Source organism: Magnolia sinica, chromosome 6 (assembly GCF_029962835.1).
Source record: "Magnolia sinica isolate HGM2019 chromosome 6, MsV1, whole genome shotgun sequence".
NCBI lineage: Eukaryota > Viridiplantae > Streptophyta > Magnoliopsida > Magnoliales > Magnoliaceae > Magnolia > Magnolia sinica.
The window spans coordinates 46,146,812-46,168,490 of record NC_080578.1 but is presented as its reverse complement, the minus strand read 5'-3'; the positions used below and the strand labels follow the sequence as shown (position 1 = coordinate 46,168,490).

The 21,679-nt window shown below is 38.6% G+C and overlaps 1 protein-coding gene across 1 annotated transcript in view; it reads left to right on the top strand.

The window, feature by feature from the left end:
* The window catches only part of LOC131248729 (probable cinnamyl alcohol dehydrogenase 1), a 57,349-nt gene extending 52,653 nt beyond the window's left edge, over positions 1 to 4,696 (top strand). Inside the window, exons 4-6 of the mRNA XM_058249145.1 lie at positions 2,296 to 2,581; positions 3,702 to 3,852; positions 4,300 to 4,696. Of these exons, the coding sequence (XP_058105128.1) occupies positions 2,296 to 2,581; positions 3,702 to 3,852; positions 4,300 to 4,496 (634 nt within the window). The 3' untranslated portion in view covers positions 4,497 to 4,696. The remainder of the gene's footprint in view (positions 1 to 2,295; positions 2,582 to 3,701; positions 3,853 to 4,299) is intronic.
* Positions 4,697 to 21,679: the final 16,983 nt, after the last annotated feature.

The following is a 21,679-nucleotide window of genomic DNA, read 5'->3' as shown; positions in this document are numbered from 1 at the left end:
TCAAGGGGTAGAATCGTCTTAATCAAGGCATTATCGAACATCCCATTATATTTCATGTCTCTCTTGAAATGTTTGAAAGGGCTGCTCAACAAATTCAAGAAGCTTAGAAGGGATTTTCTATAGCAAGGTGTGGAGACCAAGAAAAAAAAAATCATCTTATGAAGTGTGCTGACGTTTGTAAGGGAGTGTGGGGATTCGCAATTTGGGTTTAACAACGAGGCTTTGTTGGGGAAATGGATTTGGAGATTTGGGTTGGGGTTATGGAAGGATGTAGTAGTTAGAAAGTATTGAGTGGATTGGGGAGGTGGTGGTCCAAAAGTACCTCTTTGTATAGGGCTTTGAGAGTTTGGAAATCTATTTTGAGGTTAAAAGATGTGGTCCTTGGAGGGGTGGGTGATGGTTTGAGGGTGAGATTTTGGAAGGATGAGTAGCTAGGTGATCGGAAATTGCAAGACCAATATCCAAGACTAGCTTAAGTGGCCGTAAGGGCTTGGTATTGTTTCCCATGTGGGGTGTGGCTAACAGTGGGGTGTATGTACTAACGTGCTAACCAACAACAAAAAAAAAATGGTCATGGATTTCGATATATCAGTTAATCGTTGCTTTTCACACCATGAAGCTTGTGGGGATTGGACTCCTTTGCGTAGAAGGGATCTCCATGAGGGATGAATTTGAAGAACTGTTGGCTCTTTTAAACCAGAGGGCCAATTCAGTAAGTGGTTAGAGAAGTCGAGAAAATTTTCGGTGAAATCTCTCCACTCTATCGCTCTAGCAGAGGTGATCAAGCGCATACTTTTTTCCTTTGGTCTTATTGTGCCCCCTCAAAGGTGGCGGCTTTTGCTTGGCTAGTGGGTTGGAATAGGGTGTTGATGATTGATACTTTGAGGAAGAGGGGTCTTATCATTATCAATGCTTTCCCTTTGTGTTGGCAAGATGAGTCAGCGGGTCATCTCTTTATGCATTGTCCGTTTTTAGGTGTGGGAAAGGTTCCTCAGGTTCTTTGGTGTTTCATGATAATTTGGGTAGAGAGGTATGGAGGTTGTCTCTTCTATCTGGGCTGTGGGCTTTATGGAAGGAAAGAAATAACAGATGCTTTCGTGACATTCACAGTAATCCAAAGGTGAGTTTTCTAAAGTAGAGGCTTGTAGTTAAGCGGGTTGTAGTGCAGACAGCGTTCTTTGTATGCTTTTTTTTTTTTCATCTTTTGTATTCTTTCAGGTTTGCCGTTCTCATTAATAAATTGTAATCCAAATAAATAAAAAAAAGAGGAAGAAAGAAATCAGTGCAATCCGTTCCAAGCATCAAGATCCAATCGGATTATCAAAAACTGCACAGAGACCACTCTGGTTGCAATTTCAAGAAAATTACCCAACTACCAACCTCCATGTCTCCCAAACTCGATTGAATTTTCAGCCCAAACCAGAGTCATTTGATAACCTACTGAGTTATGGTCAGCCTCATCCCAACTAATTGGGTCAGTTACATGAATCCTGTTCCACCATTCCCCTGTATCAAGTGAGGAAAACATCGTGGAAGACAAATTCTTTTGATAGCTTCCATTCTAGTAGACAGCTTGACTTATTTCCCCTTTTTATTCCATTTGCCAAGGGGTGTATGTATTTACTAGAGTTCTACCAAGGTCTGTTTGGTTTTCTAATTACAACAGTAAATGGCTGTAATTGTATGGTGACATCACTTACATTTGACTGGAATGATGATTTTGCTGAATTGTTTGTTTCACCCAGAAATCACTGTAAAAATAGTGGTTTTATGGTGCGAAAATTTAATGATTACAATTTACTTACCTACTTCCTTTAGAAGTGTATTTGACTCTCGACTTACGAGCCATTTTTGTTTAAACAAACACCCGGAGATGATAATGATGGCTCATTTACTTTGCATTTCATAGGAAATTGGTAAACAAAACAAGCCCTAACTATATATTCGTAAGGAAAGTAGATTGCACTGAATGTGCCATTCCCGCTTTCAATGTCATTCTGGTCTGTTCATCAGGTCTGCTGCAATGCGTGAAACAAATGAATGGGTCAAAAAAATTGGTCATCTTAGTCTTCCATCTATAAATGAACACTCTGGTCCACCTGATGAGTTGGCCAGTCTGATTTTGGTATAGAACATCTATTTATGTGGCACCAAGATCTGGCTTGGGCTTGCACATGTGGACCAGGTTGGAGTATGTGGTGGCATATGTTGCATACACCTGAGGGATTAGCTAACCTCTATCGAAAAATGGTACATGCTGTGAAGTTTTGCATCTAATAGCTTCTGAATCCACAGATACTGCTATGTGATACCTGACAGCTACCCATTAGCTTCTGCTGCACCATTGCTATGTGCGGGAATTACAGTGTATTCCCCCATGATGCGCCACAAGATGAACCAACCTGGTAAATCTCTTGGAGTGATTGGTCTTGGTGGCCTCGGTCATATGGCTGTGAAGTTTGGAAAGGCTTTTGGTTTAAATGTAACTGTTTTCAGTACAAGTGAATCTAAGAAAGAGGAGGCGCTGAAACTATTGGGAGCAGACAAATTCGTGATCTCCTCTGATCAGCAGCAGATGGAGGTATTGAATTCAAAACTTTTGGGTCAGGAATGCTTTAAACTGGTTCACTGTTTACTTCCTTTACAAAGTCTTATGATTTCAAATCTGGAATGGGGCTGTTTGGATTTGGGCAAAGTTGTGTGCTTATAAGCAGTCAAAGCAATCACATGTATCCATGGTTTGTCAACCCCCTCACATATGGGAACCAATGCATTTTCAGACAACTAATCATTGATATATGACTGTTAGACCATGGATTAAGTCTCTAGTGGAGGGGTGGAACTACTTGTCAATGAAACTTTATGGGTACCAGTGCACATGCAGATCACACTTGTCTAGGCGCATGTGTGACATGTCACAACATCTGCGACTGTCCAAGTTAAAGCATCCAGCAAGTGCATATATGCTACCATCTATCTTCAAGTACTAAAAATGTGGCACATGTCACATGTGCACATGCTTATGTGTAAATGTGCCAGCAACCAATCTTTTGAGTTCCCTACACCTACCACAATCTATCTTGTCCATGATTTACGGTGCTTGACAAACAAGGAATGGAACAACTAATCAGCAAGAGCGTGCCCATGACCAGTTACCCTGACAGCATGCCATGGATTCCTAGTTGTGACACAACTTTACCCGAATCCAAGCAGGCCCTTTATGACATTGCATGGTTAAAATATATTTGAAGTACTAGAATTCTCTGTTATTGTAAGCCCCCATTTTTTATTTTATCAACTGCCGAAAGTTACAGAATGCAGCTGCACTTGAAAGCTATTGCATGTTGGTAATCGGCAAATAAGGTTGATGCTACCATAAAAAGGATTTTTCTTGAACCAGTAATCCGATAATGGTTGGTCCTTTGATCTGTCACTTCAAAGCTATTGCATTTTGGTAATCCTACAATTATGAAATTCAGTAGGAATTTTGTCAATTGCTGCAGTGCATATGAGTTGTTTGGATATTGGTGATCTTTCAATATTCTCATAGCAACATCAGTATAACTTGGCCAACTTTTCAGGAATCACGGCTGTTTTGATCTTTTCTTTTAACTCTTTCCTACTTTTTCTTTAGACGGTTTTCCTTGAATAGTTTTCCTCACTGCTGGCTCTTGCTGTGGTGCCACATGTTTCTCTTGCAGGGCGCAGTAAAATCACTCAACTTTATAATTGACACTGCATCCGGCGATCACCCACTGGATCAATACATGCCACTCCTGAAGACTGGTGGGATTCTAGCCCTGGTGGGCTTTCCAAGTGAAATTCGACTCAGTCCTGCTAACCTCAATCTGGGTACTCTTTGACATTATTTGCTTCTAGTTCTTGTTGTCAAACTCATCCCTCTCCTGAGGATAGCTACTTGCAAGTGTACATCTGCAGGCACCCAACACAAGAGCCTGCACATGTGAGTATGGCATATGTATGCGGGATCTAGGTTATTCATAAGCAGGCTCCTTGGTGTATTTGGCATAGCCCAAAGGTCACGTTGGACCACTCTTCAAGTGGGCCACACATGTACAATGAAATGAATGGTTAGAGAAGAATAACCAATCATCCACATTTAACATAGATGTATGGCCTAATTTTGTGGTAGAAACATTCAGCATGTGGCCCACCTGCTGAATGGTCCACATACCTTGCACATGGTCTAGCACCTGCAAGCAGCAATCATTCCTTCTCATTGCACCGTGACTACTGTTACAAGGTTCTCACGATGGTTATCCATGTTACTTTCTGCAGGTATGAAAACCATTTCTGGGAGTATAACTGGTGGTACTAAAGAGACACAGGAAATGATAGATTTCTGCGCTGCTCATAAAATTTACCCAGAAATAGAAGTCATTGGGATTCAGTACATAAACGAAGCTCTCCAAAGGCTGATAAACAAGGATGTGAAGTACCGCTTTGTGATAGATATCGAGAACTCTTTGAAGTGAAATTGTAATACTGGGCAGAAGGATGGGTGCTTGGAGCTTCTCTTCCTTACGTTTGAAATAAAAATCTGATAACGTTGTGGTTATGTATTTTGTATTTGTAATTTGTACAAAGCTCAAGTGGTGGTATTCGGATTTTAATGTTGAAATTTGAAACCATGCGCTAAGATGCTCAAAATACAAAATATGAAGGTTTGGTGGTATCTATTTATTATTATTATTATTATTATTATTATAAATAATCTAATGGCTTTCATTTTCCATGCTCTCTCCCTCAATTTCTTCGATAGGTGATCATTTTCCATGAGCTCTCTTTTATTCTTGACTATAAAACAGGAAAGAAAGAAAGAAAGGGAAGGGGTTCTTGCTCTGCCTTTCTATGTTATCACTTGCTTTTATGGAAAGTATTTGCTTCTCAGTCTTCTGATGTATTTTGTCCATGGATGGAGGCTCTGGTAGACGTCCAAAAATGAGTTCCATCTCATTTTAGTTAACAGTAATTATGTATTAGAGATCTTTATCTCCAATACCTAATTACTGTCAGCCATAATGATATGAGCTCATTATGTATTAAAGATCAATATCTCTAATACATAATCACTATTAAGGAAAATGAGAAGAGGAAAAAACCCATTTTCAGGCATCTACCAAACAGGGCTAAAGCATTTGAATAGAAGCAGACATCACATGATTTGTAGTGTTTGGGGGCCTACTCCAAGAAAAAAAAGGAAAAACAAAAGATCGGTCTCATGATTCTAGTGTTTTAAAAAAGGGTTAAAGTGGGATGGGCTGGTCCAACCCATACATGGTTCGACGGAGAAATGAGGACCATGGGTGGGGCCAGGTAAGCTTGTTATCCAAATTGGGCTGCGCCTGTCTTTGGATAGGCCTCAAGGTCCAACTTGATAATCTGGGCCAACGTAGCACTATTGCTAGTCTATAAATGGTTTGGGTAGCCTTCACGTGCTATAAAGGCAGGCCCTGCCCAGCCGGACTTTAGCATGAACATTTCAATCTATGTCTATGCTTGACTTTTGTGGGCCACAAAAATTATGGTTCATGCTCGGGGTTTATGAGCAAGACCCAAAATTATGGGCTCGGCTCAGACCTAACTTGGAGCCATGGGCTAGGCTTGCACATGATTTCATAAGCCTGGGAAAACTCTGGCCCGAGCATGGGTTTTGATTGTCAGGCTAGCAAGCCCTGTCTCAAAACAGTCAGCATCTGATTTGGGTGCATCTTAAAAAGGAAAATGATACTATGTTGGACGGCTGCAGCAAAATTGGGCCATGAGTGGACCTTATCATTATTAGATTGAGAATGGACATTGCTAATAAGGGAGCCATTTGATGGTCTCCAACAAAGTTTCAATTCCTAATCTTATATAAAATTCTTTTTTACTACCATAACCATACACATCCAGTGAGAGTTTCATCTGGCTGGCGTGATCATCTTCTTGGCTAGTGCCTTCCCAGTGGACCTTTTTGTAGTTTATGAACACAATGACTTAAGACTCAAATGTCCATTTGGGTTAGATTGACTTGAAGACTGGATCAAGTTTTAACTTGGCTCGATATTCAATAATTAAATTTAAAATCTGTAGGCACTGGGGAACTCACTCGTGAGAGTGATTTGGTCTTGAATGTTGGTCGCTCACATTTTCACAAGTTAGCAAGCTTTTTTTTTTTGTTTTTTAAATTATAATAATTATTATTATTATTATTTTTAATCACACGCACTCACATACGCGGCGCTCAAACCCATGACCTCGTATTGAAACTCTTGTTATTCCACCACTCAGCCATAGGGTCGCAGGCAAGTCAGCAAGCTCAGTACTTTCTTAGGCAAAAATTTAAAAAAAATAAAAAATACTGGCTGTCCGGATGTCAGTGCAGGCAAGGACGCTTTTCTGCAACAAATCCGTATTTGAGAGAGCTGAACCCTGCGTGATGTAATTTCAGTTTTTTCAAACCACCCAAGTAGTTGGGTAGAGTGGATGGTCAATAGTTTTAAAACCCAGTGAATCAGACTCCAAAGTTGGCTGTATTAACTAAACTGGACAACATTCCGAGCCAAGTCATCAGGATACAGTGTACAGGGCCCAGAATTCAGCCCATCCATAATTCGGGTGGACTACACAATTGGATAAGGCAATGCTCACCCTCCAAGCAGTTTTCCTTGGCGTGGCCTAAAAGAATCATGGATGGCCTTATTTTCTGGCTCTGTGCCTAGCATGTACACATCCAATGACGTGAGTGGATTTCACATACACATCAGTGGGTGCATTAATAAAAATCCTTTTTTAATATTTCAGCTATTAAAAAAAAAAAAAAAATTAAAGGGACACCACCCTTATGGAGCCCACCATAAAATTATGTAAAATCCGCTTTTGATCATTAGATGTGTAATTCTACATTAGGTCTAGGGCCAAAAAATTAGGCTAACCTATTATTCAGGTGGGCCACACCAAAGGAAATAGTTGGGAGAGAGACATCCACTATAAGCCATTAGACCGCACCAAAAGTTAGGCAGAGGAAATTGAAACCACAACCTATAACAAATGTTGAGAACCTTAACCAGTGAACCACAATTGTCTTGCTACTGTTTTTTTTTCATAAAAATATACGAGTACACCACTTGTAACTTTATTAATTAGGAAAATGGTTGTACATATATTTAAGGTGGGCTCAAAAAAAAAAGAAAAGAAAAAAAGAAAAAAACAACGTAGAAGAAGAATCGGGCTTCACCTATCATATACCTCCATTATACAACACTACACAAACCATACTCAAATACCATAGACAAGACAACAACTGGTATCATCCATCTAACACGGCCACAATCATCAATAACCCCTTCTGAAGCAATATGGAAGAGCTCAAAAGCCAACATCCTAGCTTGTGTGACAGGATAGCCACATCTAAACGCACTACAACCTTAGCATGAAAAGCATCTGATCGCTGACAGGATAAAATTGCCTTCCAAACTAAGAGTTGCTCTCACTTATAATTTCACATCTACCTTAAAGCATTACAAGCAACGGGTCAAGAAGAAGAATGAAACCACCCTCCGGAGATGAAATTAACCTTTGGGGGGGAAAGGTTCAACGAAACTTCATAAGGAAGGTTAGCACGAACGGTTAGAAAGCGTCAAGAGAGTTGATTGGCTTCTGAATCGTGACCCCTATGAAGGGTGGTTCGACTTTATTACTCCTTCTCTAGAAGGGTAATTGGGCGTGGGCTGTTTCTTCCGTCTCTTATCAACACCTCCTTGCAAAGCGTGTCCAGCTTTATCAATTAGATCACCAGACGGCAGATGGTCTGCGGCCACCAGCGGGATGGCTGCGATCTAGTGGCAGAGTTGCTATGAATCGGATGTACTCCAAGGGATGTTCAGGACTTCGAGGCATCATGCAACAGGACACATTGGGCTGCTGCCAGTTCCATGGCTCGTGGAGGTGATCATCCCTAAGTTCTTGTACTCAATTGATCAAGAAGAAGTTTGAAAATCATGTTAATCTAAATCACAAGACATGTTTAATCTACTTTCTCTGAATAGTAATAGAATTTTTGATTGTTAGTATTATAATCATTGAAAGATATTCAAAATTGAGTCTGGAGAATTTTATCCACTTCAAAAGAAGAAAAAAACCAGTTAAAAAACTTATATATGGTGAAACAACTGGAAAAGCTTGATAAAGAATAAATTTTTTTTTTTTTTTTTTTTAAAAAGAAAAAAAAAGAAGAAGAAGAAGAACCGAACGAATACAAATGACCGTCGATATAAAATCAAAAACTAGAAAAAGAAGAAAAATGGGATAAGTTTAGAATCAGTACTTGAATTTTCAACTAATCTTGAAGTGATAGGCATGGCTAACATTATGAAAAAATAGTATTTTTATGCGAAGTAAGTTAATTTATACCGAGCAAATGGGAAAACTTGGTATATGAACTTATGCTCTGAGTTAAATGATAAAGAACCTATTTGATTGATCGTTTATGTGATTCGGATCTAAATTTTCAAAATCTCACTTTTCTCACTTTCTTTCTACTCATTTATACTTGATTGCACAAAAGATTGTTTTCTGAAAGAGGTTTTGAACATTGAGAATTAAAGATTATTTCACGCATGTTTTACTCGGGACTAGCAAAATGCTGGTTAGGGGAGTGTGTTGAGACTCAAATATTGTATATCTTTTTCCTTTTATATCTTGATTTTATGAACATGATACTACTTAATGTTATATTTTATGCATGTTTGTGTTGTAATGTGAATTTGAAAGCTTAGATTGAAAAGAATGCTAAAAGCATGAATTTAATACTCAAGAATCATCGAGGCAAAGGATGAATCTTAGAAGACCAAGAATAGAGAATTCTCATGCTAAATATCCAAGGAAACCAAGTACAAATGATGGTGAAAAGATTGGTAAAAACACAAGTTAAACTACAGAAAAACAGGACAGTTCGGTGCCACTTAAGTGAACTTCGGTGCCACCGAAAGTGCACAAAATAGTCCAGCAAGAAAACAACTTAATTCGGTGCTACCTAAGCTTAATTTGGTGCCACCATAAGCCAATTTTAGTGCCACATAAGTACTCTGCACATACAATTTCATATGCGATAAAATTTCAGATACGACTTCGGTGCCACTAAAGCCAACTTTGGTGCTACCGAAATCACACAGAGTTGTAACGCAGGACTGATGCGGATTGCATAATTTTTTGTGAAAATTCAAAGTTGGTGTATAAGAGGGGGATTCACAATTATAAATAGGAGTCCTTAGGACGTTCTTAGGCATCTTCTAGGGTCTAAAGAGTGGAGCAAAAGGGTGGAACCGCCGTCCAAGAGCTTTTTTCTTCTTCCTTAGTTGGGTTTTATGCTTTGTTTGAGAGACTTTAGTTCAATCATGTCTATGGTTAGCTAAACCTCTTGGCTAGGGCTAAGAGGTGAAGCTTGTAGCGTAATTAGGATGTTTGTTTTGCTTTGATTCATGTTTTGTTGAATTCTCTTGGATTCTAGTTTGATTATAAGGAATATTTTTAATTTTTAATCGTTTTTTGTGACAAATTACAATAGATCTACGATAGCTTTGAATATCTTCTTTTCCTATTTGAGATTGTGGGATCAGTTAATCCTGTTGTTCACCATTGTCCCTTGGGCATGGTAGGGTGATAGAATTCCTCTCATAATTCTCCTCTATTAATGATTAGATCCATTAGAAGTTCAGAGATTCAATCATCTCTTCTTTTTTTTCCAATTGGATAGGATCGGACTCTTATTCCAATTGGATTTCCTAAATCAAGTAAGGTGGCATCCTGATTACTACAAGTGAATCGTTAACACCGTAGTTACTACCTTTAAATTGATTGTTTAACCTTATTCACAATTACTCTCTTTAATTATCCAGATTTAGTTTTAGTTTTTCATTTAGTTCTAGTTCTGGTTAAATTCAGAAAACACACAAGTTCAATCCTTGTGGATTCGACCTCAGTCTCACTGAGATTATTACTACACTTGGGGTTGTGAACAAGTTTTCGGCGCCGTTGCCGAGGACTAACGGCTATATTTTTTTGAAATTAATTAGTTTTAGAATTAGGTAAAGATTAGGACTAACTTTTGTTTTGTTTTGTTTTTAGGTAAGGATTTTTTTTTTTTAGAAACTAACATTGTTTTCTGTTTTATAGGGTCCTAACATAGAACTCCGATCCGGTAACATTCTTCTAACTTCTTCCCTCTACTTGCTTTCCATACTTGCTGTAGGAATTAGAAAATAGAATTAAAATTTAGTGTGGTTCATGCCCTCGCGGGTAAAGAACCATACTCTGAGATCTTTGAGAAAAGGAATTTTAGTTGAAAAATCGATTGACAAGTTAGAAAATCCTCAAATATTTTTGAAATATCATATGAGAGCATGGCTCAACAACATCGGATTGATGAAGGCCCTGTGCATCACACACCACCTATTAGGACGGTGCGTGATAAGAATGAAGTGCATCGAGTTCCCCCGGTTCGAACTTTTACGAGATTATTTACAACGGGTGAGAACAAGTTCACCTTCTTGCATAATTCTTCCAATCAATACAGGAAACGTGAACTTCAAACCTAAGATAATTCAATTACTTCCTAATTTCCATGGACTTGATTCAGAAAATCCATATATGCATTTTAAAGAATTTGAAGAGATTATTACAACCATACATTTTAATGATGTTCTTCCTGATACAATTAGCCTTAAATTATTTCCATTCTCTCTAAAAGAAAAAGCCAAATCATGGTTTTCATTCACTAAGGCCTAGATCCATTAACACATGGTCAAATATGAGCCAGGAGTTCCTTAAAAAGTTCTTCCCGGCTCATAAAACCAACGCTCTTAGACGAGAAATAATGAACTTCTCCTAGAAAAATAACGGGACCTTCTTTGAATGTTGGGAACAGTTCTCGGCTGCCCACACAATGGTTACGAAACTTGGCGGACAATTGATCTTTTTTATGACGGACTCAGTCCAAACATACCCCAATTCGTACAGATGATTTGTAATGGCGAGTTCATGGATAAGAAACTAGAAGATGGGATTACTTTGACATGCTAGCTGAAAACGCTCAATCATGGGACACATCAAACCAAGCTAGCACTCTCAAGGAAATGCCAAGAGAGAGAGGAATACATGTACTTAAGGAGGATGATATTGATGTATAATTGGCAATTCTCACTAGAAAAATTGAAGATTTGGAATCTATGAAGGAATCAACTCAGCCCAAAGCAGTCATCGAAACCATATATGGAATTTGTGAGAGCGATGTACACCTAATTAAAGATTGTCTTACAATCCCAGCTTTTCAAGAGGTGTTTCACGTTCAAGCAGATACTATAGACACATATCAACGACCACTTAGTGCACCAAATTCTGGCATGCACACTCCTGATAAGTGGAACATTAATTGGGGAAATGAACCAACTACAAATGTAACTAATTATCTACAAGGGCCATTTAGTGGACTTTCACTAAGGAGAACCCTTGAAGATACATTAGATGCATTTAGGCAAGAGCAACTGCAGGCTATGAATGAGTGTAGAATTTTGGTTGCAATACTTGAGACACAACTGAATGTTAGGGAGACTGGGATCTTTCTGGCCCAACCGCAACCTAACCCAACAAGACAATGTGAGATATATGATCTCAACTCTTCAACTCAACATCTAGAATATGTTAAGACCATCACTACCTTGAAAAGTGGAAACAAAATTAACATAGAGATTCCAAGGAAGGTTGAGAAACCTAAGGAATCCAAAAATTCAAAGGATCATGGTGAATCTATCAATGCTTCATATGACAATGAACCATTGCAGGGATACAAACTCGTGGCCCCATTTCCCTAACGTCTCATCACATCAAAAAGGCTAAGTGAGAACCAAAATGTTCTAGAGGTTTTTCAACAAGTCAAGATCAACACCTCCTTATTGGATGAAATTAAACAATTCCATCTTACGCCAAATTCCATAAAGATCTGTGTGCGATAAAGCAGAAGCTAAACGTACATAAAGAAGTGTTTTTAACTGAACAGGTGAGAATCATAATCAATCAAAACACTCCCTCAAAATATAAGGATCCTGGAAGTCCTACAATCTCATGTGTGATTCCAAACTTCAAGGTTGATAATGCACTTTTAGACCTTAGGGCAAGTGTTAATTTGATACCATACTCGATATATGAACTGTTAGGCTTTGGTGAGTTGAAACTTACTAAAACAACATTACAACTAGCCGGTCGTTTGACTAGAATACCGAGAGGTAAGATAGAAGATGTGTTGGTCCAAGTCGATAGATTCTACTACCCAGTAGATTTCATCGTCTTAGACACACATTCAGCTTCAAATATGGGCACTCAAATTCCGATCATATTAGATTGGCCATTCTTGGCCATTACCAATGCCATCATAAATTGCTAGAATGGAGTAATGAAAATATCTTTCGGGAATATGACAATAGAATTCACTGTGTTTTATTTGCACAAGCCACAAGAGGATGAGGACTTGACCCATGAGATGAATTTCACAGATACATTTGAAGATGATGAGTTTCTTTTAACTGAATCTCTTGAATCTCTGGATGTCTGCCTGACACACTTTGCAGATTCAAATGATCATATTAACTAGGAAGTTGATGCCACTCCTTCCACTAACACTAAAATCTTACCATTACAAGTGGAGAAGATAGATTCTGAACCGGAGCCTACAACTTCGGATTTTAAAAGGACCACAACGAACAACCCTTTTGTTATTCAATTGTTTATGGTCTCTCATTCACCTAAGCCTACTAATATTGAGAAATTATCTTTTGTAGGTGAATCATATATTCTCTAGAAACCTCCAAATTTCTATTGCGAACATGATACTGAGGTCCATAAATTTCTTTGGACATTCATGCTCCAGGATATCCAAGACTATTGCAAAAAAGGCATTTGGATGATCTTGTTGAGAAACCTTCTAAGGAATTTATCAAGATACTGGCCAGAAGAGGAACCTTGCTGCATGATTGAGTAGAGTGACTTTCCCTTGCTTTCTTAGTTTAGGATTAGAATTTACTGCTTTCATAGGATTTAGAACTAGGATAGTTTGTTTTCAGTTTGTTTCGTCGTTGTGCTAACATATCTTCGCATTAAGAACTTTGGAAAAACTGCAACTCGCCTTCTTCAGGTATTATCCTCCCATCACTACTCCTTTCTTTTCATTGCCTCATATGCAATGCATGCTCACATCTTTTACATTGAGGACAATGTAGATTTTAGGTGTAGATTAGATAAACTAATCAGTATTTTCTTAGTTTATGAGCAAAAATTGCATAAATTTTTTTATTTTTCAAGTAAAAACCTATTTGGAAAACGATAATTTGTGGACTTAAGAATGCCTTGAGTATGATGATAAGGTAGAAAGTGAATTTTGCATTGTTGGAGTTTGATCAACGAAGTAACCTATGACCTAAGTTCTTGTACTCAATTGAGAAGAAGTTTGAATATCATGTTAATCTAAATCATAAGACACGTTCAATCTGCTTTCTATGAATAATACTAGAATTTTTTATTGTTAGTATTATGATTATTGAATCATATTGAGAATCGAGTTTGGAGAATTTTATCCACCTTAAAAGAAGAAAAGAACCAGTTAAAAAATAGGATATTAACAAAAAGGTCATATATGGTGAAACAACTGAATAGGCTTGATAAAGAATGAAAAATCTGAAAAGTTGAAAAAAAAGAACTGAACGAAAATGACCATCGATATAAAATCAAAAACTGGAAAAAGTAGGAAAATGGGATAAGTTCGGAATCAGTACTTAAATTTTCAACCAATCTTGAAGTGATGGGCATGGCTAACTTTATGAAAAAAATAGTATTTTTATGAGAAGTAAGTTGATTTATGCTGAGCACATGGGAAAACTTGGTATATGAACTTATGCTATGAGTTAAATGATAAAGAACCTATTTGATTGATTGTTTATGTGATTCAGCCTTAGATTTTCAAAATCTCACTTTTCTCACTTTCATTCTACTCATTCATACTTGATTGCACAAAGATTGTTTTCTGAAAGAGGTTTTGAACATCGAGAATTGAGGATTATTTCACGCATGTTTTGATTGGGACTAACAAAATGCTGGTTGGGGAGTGTGTTGAGAATCAAATATTGCATATTTTCTCCCATTTATATCTTGGTTTTATGAACATGATACTGCTTAATATTATATTTTATGCATGTTTGTGTTGCAAGATGAATCTAAAAGCTTGGATTAAAAAGAATGCTAAAACATAGATTTAATACTCAAGAATCACCGAGGCAAAGGATGGATCTTAGGAGACCAAGAATGGAGAATTTTAATGTCAAACATCTAAGGAAACCAAGTATAAAGGATGAAGAAAAGATTGGCAAAAATACAAGTTAAACAGTAGAAAAACAGGACAGTTCGGTGCCACCTAAGCTAACTTCGGTGCCACCGAAAGTGCACAAAACAGTCCAGTAAGAAAATAACTTAATTTGGTGCCACCGAAGCCAACTTTGGTGCCACCTAAGTCAATTTATGTGCCACCTAAGTACTCTACACATACAATTTCAGATGTGATAAAATTTTAGATATGATTTCGGTGCCACCAAAGCCAACTTCGGTGCTACCGAAATCGTGCAGAGTTGTAATGCAGGGCCAAATAGATTGCATAATTTATGGCGGTTTGCAAAAATTTCAAGTCGGTACATAAGAGGGGGATTCACAACTATAAATAGGAGTCCCTAGGACATTCCTAGGCATCTTTTAAGCTTTAAAGAGTGGAGCAAAAGGGTAGAGTCACCGTCCAAGAGCTTCCTTTTTCCTTACTTAGTTGGTTTTTATGCTTTGTTTGAGAGACTTTAGTTCAATCATGTCTACGGTTGGCTAAACCTCTTAGCTAGGGCTAAGAGGTGAAGCTTGTATCATGATTAGGATGTTTGCTTTGCTTTGATTCATGTTTTGTTAAATTCTCTTGAATTCTAGTTTGTATAAGGATTATTTTTAGTTTTTATTGGTTTGTTGTGACAAATTATAATAGATCTTCGATAGCTTTGAATATCTTCTTTTCTTATTTGAGATATGGGATTGGTTAATTCTGTTGTTCACCATCATCCCTTGGGCATGGTAGGGTGATAGAATTTCTCCCATAATTCTCCTCTATTGATGATTAGATCCATGAGAAGTTCAGAGATTCAATTATTTCTCTCTTTTTCCAATTAGATAGGATAAGACTCTAATTCCAATTGGATTTTCTTAATCAAGCAAGGTAGCATCTTGATTGCTACAAGTGGATCCTTGGCACCCTAGTTACCACCTTTAAATTGATTGTTTAACCTTATTCACAATTACTCTCTTCAATTATTCAAATTTAGCTTTAGTTCTTCATCTAGCTCTAGTTCTAGTTAAATTCAAAAGACAAACAAGTTCAGTCCCTATGGCTTCAACCTCAGTCTCACCAAGATTATTACTACATCGCGACCTTGCACTTGGGGTTGTGAACAGAAAGCAAGATTCATTTGGAAAGTTCTTCAAATGAAGAAAGAAGTGGAGAAATTTTTCGAATCATTGTTCCCTTAGTCTATGATGCATCAGCTGATGGGTGCCATAAGTAGGGGAATAAGAAAGTGGTTTATAAATTAAGAAGTTGAGTGAAGGAAAGTACTCCCAAAGCCATAGTTGAAGGAGCCACAAGGAATGAGGAACAAGAAAATGGTTTAGAAATCAAGATGTTGAGTGAAGGAAAATACTCCCAAAGCCATAGTTGAAGGAGCCACAAGGGAGCCCACAGTGGTGAAGATATTTTGTCACTAAACGATGAAGAGTGTGATAAAGGTGGGATAGAACGAATGGATCAAGGGCCAGATGTCGGCCGGAGGCTAATAGCTTAGCTAGCTAACTATATTCCTCAATCATTTGGCTAGCTGGGACGCAAAATACAAAGCGACATAACCATATCAATAAGAAAGAACAATGCTCATGATGGGTGATGGGGCCCTGTCCTATTTCTTCCTGAATGAAGTTACTGTAAGCGACATTGGCCCGATGATTATTAAAGAAGAAGGTGATTGGAGATTTGAAGCTCTACAAAGTCACCTAAGCACAGGAGGCCAATAAGTCCACAAATATCTAGAATAGTCGGGCTCATGAATCCAAGAGAAAAGTGGAAGTAGTTAGTAGAGGATCCCTAGAAGCATACGACAACTGCCAGAACATAAGGATTCATAAGCTGAATGCAATTAAAAATTTTGATAATTTTCCATTGCTCTCCAAAAGCAAATTCTACACAATCCAACCAAGAGATCCAATCTAAAGTTGGAAAAAGGCCACAAGCGATGGTGAGACCCAAAGAAACTCCATTGCAACTAGTTTAGAAAAGAAGCCCACAAGAGGAGTTTTTCTTCTAAATACAATGGAAAGGAGGAGAGGGAAGAAAAGTCTTCAATTGGGGAGGGAGAAAAGGTTGGACCAAGTAGATACTGATCTTTCAATCCCTCTTCATAACCATAGAAAATATCTAGAAGGATGAAGTTGGCCAAATTATCAATAGCAGGGCCGAGGACCTTCGGGGCGGAATCTTCATTACTACAAACCAAGCTCAGAAGGTGAGGTTTTAGTAGAAGAAGCAATGGAGAGGAGATTCGAAAGTAAAGATCAAAAGAGAAGTAGGAGGTGATTACGGTGAAACATATAGTGTAAAAGCAAAACCTATTATTTCAATTTGCACCTGCATTAAAATTGGCAATAATGTAAAGAGAATTTCAATGCTCGCAATAACTTGCATTACGACCGAGCGTGAACCCCACGCTGACATTTGTCGAGGAATTAAGCATTCATTAAAAAAAAAAAAAAACCTTAATATAAATGTCCCATCTCATCTCTCGATGCAGAGGGACATGGGGGCATTGTTTTCACTCATTTTCGGTGCTCTAATGTGGACCAATTGGAAGATGCTACATGGAGACTACGTGTTTGGCATAGGCAAGATTTGTACTCGCACTCGAAGAGATATGAGTCTGATCTTCCTTTGGTATTACACATTCTCTTATTAATGTGGTGGTACGGACTCTTATTAGGCCCTTTAAGGGAATGAATCACTGCATGCCTCATGGCCATGTCTAAAAGTGCCTAGTAAATGAAGTAACATAACCGACACATTTATAAAGACCCGGTGAGTGAGAATACCCTATCTCACAACTGGATATGATCTCCTCTACAAGGCTATCTCTTACATTCCTTCTAAAATAGGAGATTTCCCCAAAGACGTTAGGAGAGCCAGTAGTGATTCAAAAAATTCTGAAGATCGAGAGGTCAAACCAATATTCAAGCCAACCCGAATACGATCCCTGATCCGAGCCATAAAAGATTGGCTGAACCTACATCAGGTCCCGTTTTACATGATGATCGTGATTAAGAGAATATGAGATTTGATATGTCCAAATGATAGATCAGTATCAAATGATAGACCCCTTCAACACTCCAAACCATCACCTCTTAGGGTGGTTAGATGAAGGAGGTGCTTTGATATGGACAGTCTAACACCTCGAAGTAGACAAGGTGGGCCACCAAGAGACATTGAGTGGCCAAGTTCAATAGAGATCAGCTCGAGGGGTTCTTGAATTTTGGCCTTGTTATCTTCATTAGAAGAACTTCGGTGATTCCACACTAGGTCTTTAGTGGGCCACGAAGATTTCTAAAAAGGATCATATAGGGGAGAATGTCCGAGAAGCCAGCAAGTTTGGAGTCCTTTCTTTCCTAAGTAGGTCCTGATTTGTTAAGGAAAGAGTTATGTATTCGGAAAGCTCGTCCCACATGCATGAAGAATCCAAGACCCAGAAGTCCAACAAGGGGCTCTCACTATCTTAAGAAAGCTATAAAAGGAGCACACAAAGAAGAGCTCATGGCTCCACACCAAACACATCTATATACTTTTACGCATCTACTTTACGTACATGCCGATATTACTTTTCTTAGCATAGCTTTTTTTTTTTTGTTAGCTTGTTAGTACACCCCACTGTCAGTTCATACTTCACTGTTAGCCACCCCCACTTGGGAATCGATACCATGACCTCGGTGTTGAACCGAGGTATCTTTCACTCAGTCTACCACTTGAGCCATGGATCAGGTGTTTCTCTTAGCATAGCTTATTACTGCCCAGTGGCTCTTGTTGTAGCATGTTTATCTTATGAGTAGTTTAAATGTCTACAACCTTAAGTTGTTAGATCAAAATGGCCATATGAGTTTTGATTTAGTTGTTCATACCCGTCTCGATTGTCTATTCCAATAGTTACATCAGGTATTTATATTTATTTTCGTTAGTAAGTCGTAACAGGGCCAATCTTATTAATAAATTCTATCATGTTTATTCTAGCCTCTCCCATTTTTAATTGTTATTCTTTCCATCTGATTGAGAAGTACCACGTAAAGTACTGGTGTAACAGAAAGTCCTTATATCAGATAGTCAATCCCGTATCAACGGGAATTGGTTGCAACGTTGTCCGAGGCTCGAGGATTACATGGCGAGACTACCAGCAGCGGCCTACCTGCTGGTCGGTGCTCATGGCCCAATAATGATGTATGTGTTCAACCCAAGCCGTCCATTTATTTTTTCAGCTTATTGCATGGCATGATCCAAAAATGAGTTAGATCCAAATCTCAGGTAGACCATGCCACACGAAACAATGCAGGGATACCCAACATTAAAAATTTTCTTTGACGCTACAAAATTTTTGGGATAAAGCTGTTATTTGTGTTTTCCTTTCATCTATGTCTGTCTGACATAATCAATAGGTTGGATGGCGAATAAACATCATAGTGGGCCTTAGGAAGTTTTTAACGGTGGACGTTCAATCATCACTGTTTTCTGGTGGCCCATTTTTGGGCTCATGGGATAAATTGGGTTGGAAAAGTGTATGGACCACTTAGATTAAATACATATATCATTTTTGGGCCCACAAGAGCACTGACTAGTAGCAATATTGCTACTAGGTGTCTGCATACAACCCACGTCCAGGTCCAGAGTCACCGTGGGGTTTGCTGGAGGTGGACCCACCTTGAAGTGTATTTGAAATCCAATCTTACCATAAGGTTTGTGATATTAATTACAATGCAGGGGATACCCACCATCCAAGCTGTTTACTTGGTGTGGCCCATATGAATCATTTAAGGGCCTAATATTTGGTCCCCCATTTATAAATTTTCATGAGGAAGATATGATTGGAGTCTTCATCCAAATTTTATTGTCTGTCCACCTTACAAGGCGTGGCCCTAGGGCCGGGCAAAGCCAATGCTGAAAAGCCTGGCCCACATTAGAATCCTCCAATTATTAAGTGGATTGCTATTATAGCCTGGCGTGGAATTTCACCACCAATGGCTGCTTGAACCCTTGACCAGGTGTTGAAACTCGTAAGAGTCTACCACCAGAGCAAGAGTAACACTTGTGAGTCCCATTCAAAGTACATATTTAATTTAAAAGCACTTTGATTGTAGGATATGTTTCTAAGATCAAAACCATTTAGATGATGGGATTCCTTGGCTGATGGAGAGAGTACTTTAGACATTGCCTGTACAACATCCTGTTCATTTCCAAAATCAATTCTCCACTGACGAGTGGACCAACCTGACATTTGCACGGGATCATCCACGCTGCCAAACCGGCAGCCCATTTGATGGATGGCTTGGATAATGTACCCTTGTACCATTTCTGGCACATGTAGGGCCGTGAAGATTGTTTGTCTTAGCAAGTTCTTGCCATCATACACCTGTCAAATAATTTTCCAGCCTGTTAGTGAAATCATACATGGAGCTCTTTCCCAAATGGGGATGCCACAAGTTAAACAGCTGTGATCTTCGCAGGTAGGCCCCCAACCAGCCACACATTGCAAATTGCCTATGCGTCTCATGCCACGCCTAGAACTACATCAAAATCATTGTCACACACAACACTTGAATGGGCATGCATCAGGGCACCCACACGCATTTGAAATCAGCAAACCTCGAAATGCTATTAAAACTACAGAAATAGAAGGTCCGCAAACTACATATACAAAAATGTCTTCTTCTTCTTCTTCTTCTCATTCTTTTTTTTTTTTTTTAAAGAAAAAAAAATTTGCCGTGGGGAACAAAACCATGATGACTTCAAACCTCAGCTAAGAGAATAAAACCTGTTGAAAAAAAAAAAGAAAAAAAAAAGGTGAATTTCACAATTGTGGGCGAGGCCATTGACTGCAAAGAGAAGACTGGTTGAACTAGAAAGACTGTGTTGGAGCAACGGTAGCATCAGTTGCAGGGCTTTCATCTTTGGCTTCTGGGAGGCCCATCACCTTTGCTCCTGTGTAAAGGCCCAAATTGGGAGATTTCTTGGGGTTCAGTGGTAGAAGGGTCATTGCCAACCAGTCTTTTGTAAATTGTTAAAGCCTGTGCCATCATGCTGGTAGGATTGGCAGCAGTACCAGGGAGCAACTGCGTCGTGCCCTGCAAAGAGACACAAAAGGGGAAGGAAAAAAAAAAAAGAAAAAAAGATTGATATCAGCCTTGTAACCCATATTGAATGCTTCTAACGTGAATTAGGTTTCTGGCACATCAGTTATTAATCACCTCCTTAGCAATGTTACGGAATGCTTGCATGTATTTCTCGGGGATCCTTTAACTTGCTGCCTGCAAGAATTTGCCAAAACCTTGACATCTATTGCAATTGAAAGTGCACTGCAAAGAGAGACAAAAGGGGAAGGAAAAAAGAAGAAGATTGATATCAGCCTTATAACACATGTTGAATGCTTCAAATTGGGTTTGTGGCCCATAAGTTATTAATCACCTCCTTAGCAATGTTACCAAATGCTTGGATGTATTGCTCGGCGAGTAAAAAACTTGCTGCCTGCAAGAATTTGCCAAAACCTTGAGCTCTATTGCAATTGAAAAAGAAAACTGGCCTGTCACTAAAAATTAGAAATGATGTTATAATATGAGAATGGTGTCCTAAATTTCCAAAATATTGAATCTATTTTTTTGGTTTGAGTTTGCCATCGCAAGTGCTATCAAACCTGCAGCCATAATGCTACTATTAGCCGAAATTCTCATGGGTAATGTTCGCATTCGGTTGGCTGCACCATGCAATGGACTTATATGTCGGTCCACAGTGGATCATGTCATATGACCCACATCTAACCCCCACATCAGGTGACACCCAACGTGAAAATGGCACAATCCTGAAATCAAACTGATCCAACCATCAGTTAGGCCACACCACATGCATTTTGAGGTTTTTGTGTAGCTGTCATTTTATTTTATTTTTCTATGTTGTGGTCGATCAGCCTGATTTTTAGGAGTGCCCCACTTGATGATTGTATCTGCCTGTTGGACAGGCGAGGCATACATAATGGCCACACAACAGCTCGATTGTATGGTAATTAGTGTACACTTCGTCTGTGTTTGAACATTCCTCATTCTCATATTTAGCATACACTTTGCCTCTGTTTGAACATTCCCTATTCTCATAAAGGTCTATTTGAATTAGAAACATGCAAAAAACACAATAAAATTATAGGAAAAAAAGATAATTTGAGCATCATTAAAAAACAACAACAATATCCTCCAAGGCTATGTTAATTGTTACGGAGTATGTGGTCCAAGTATCTAGCATGAAAGGTATAGGTCATTT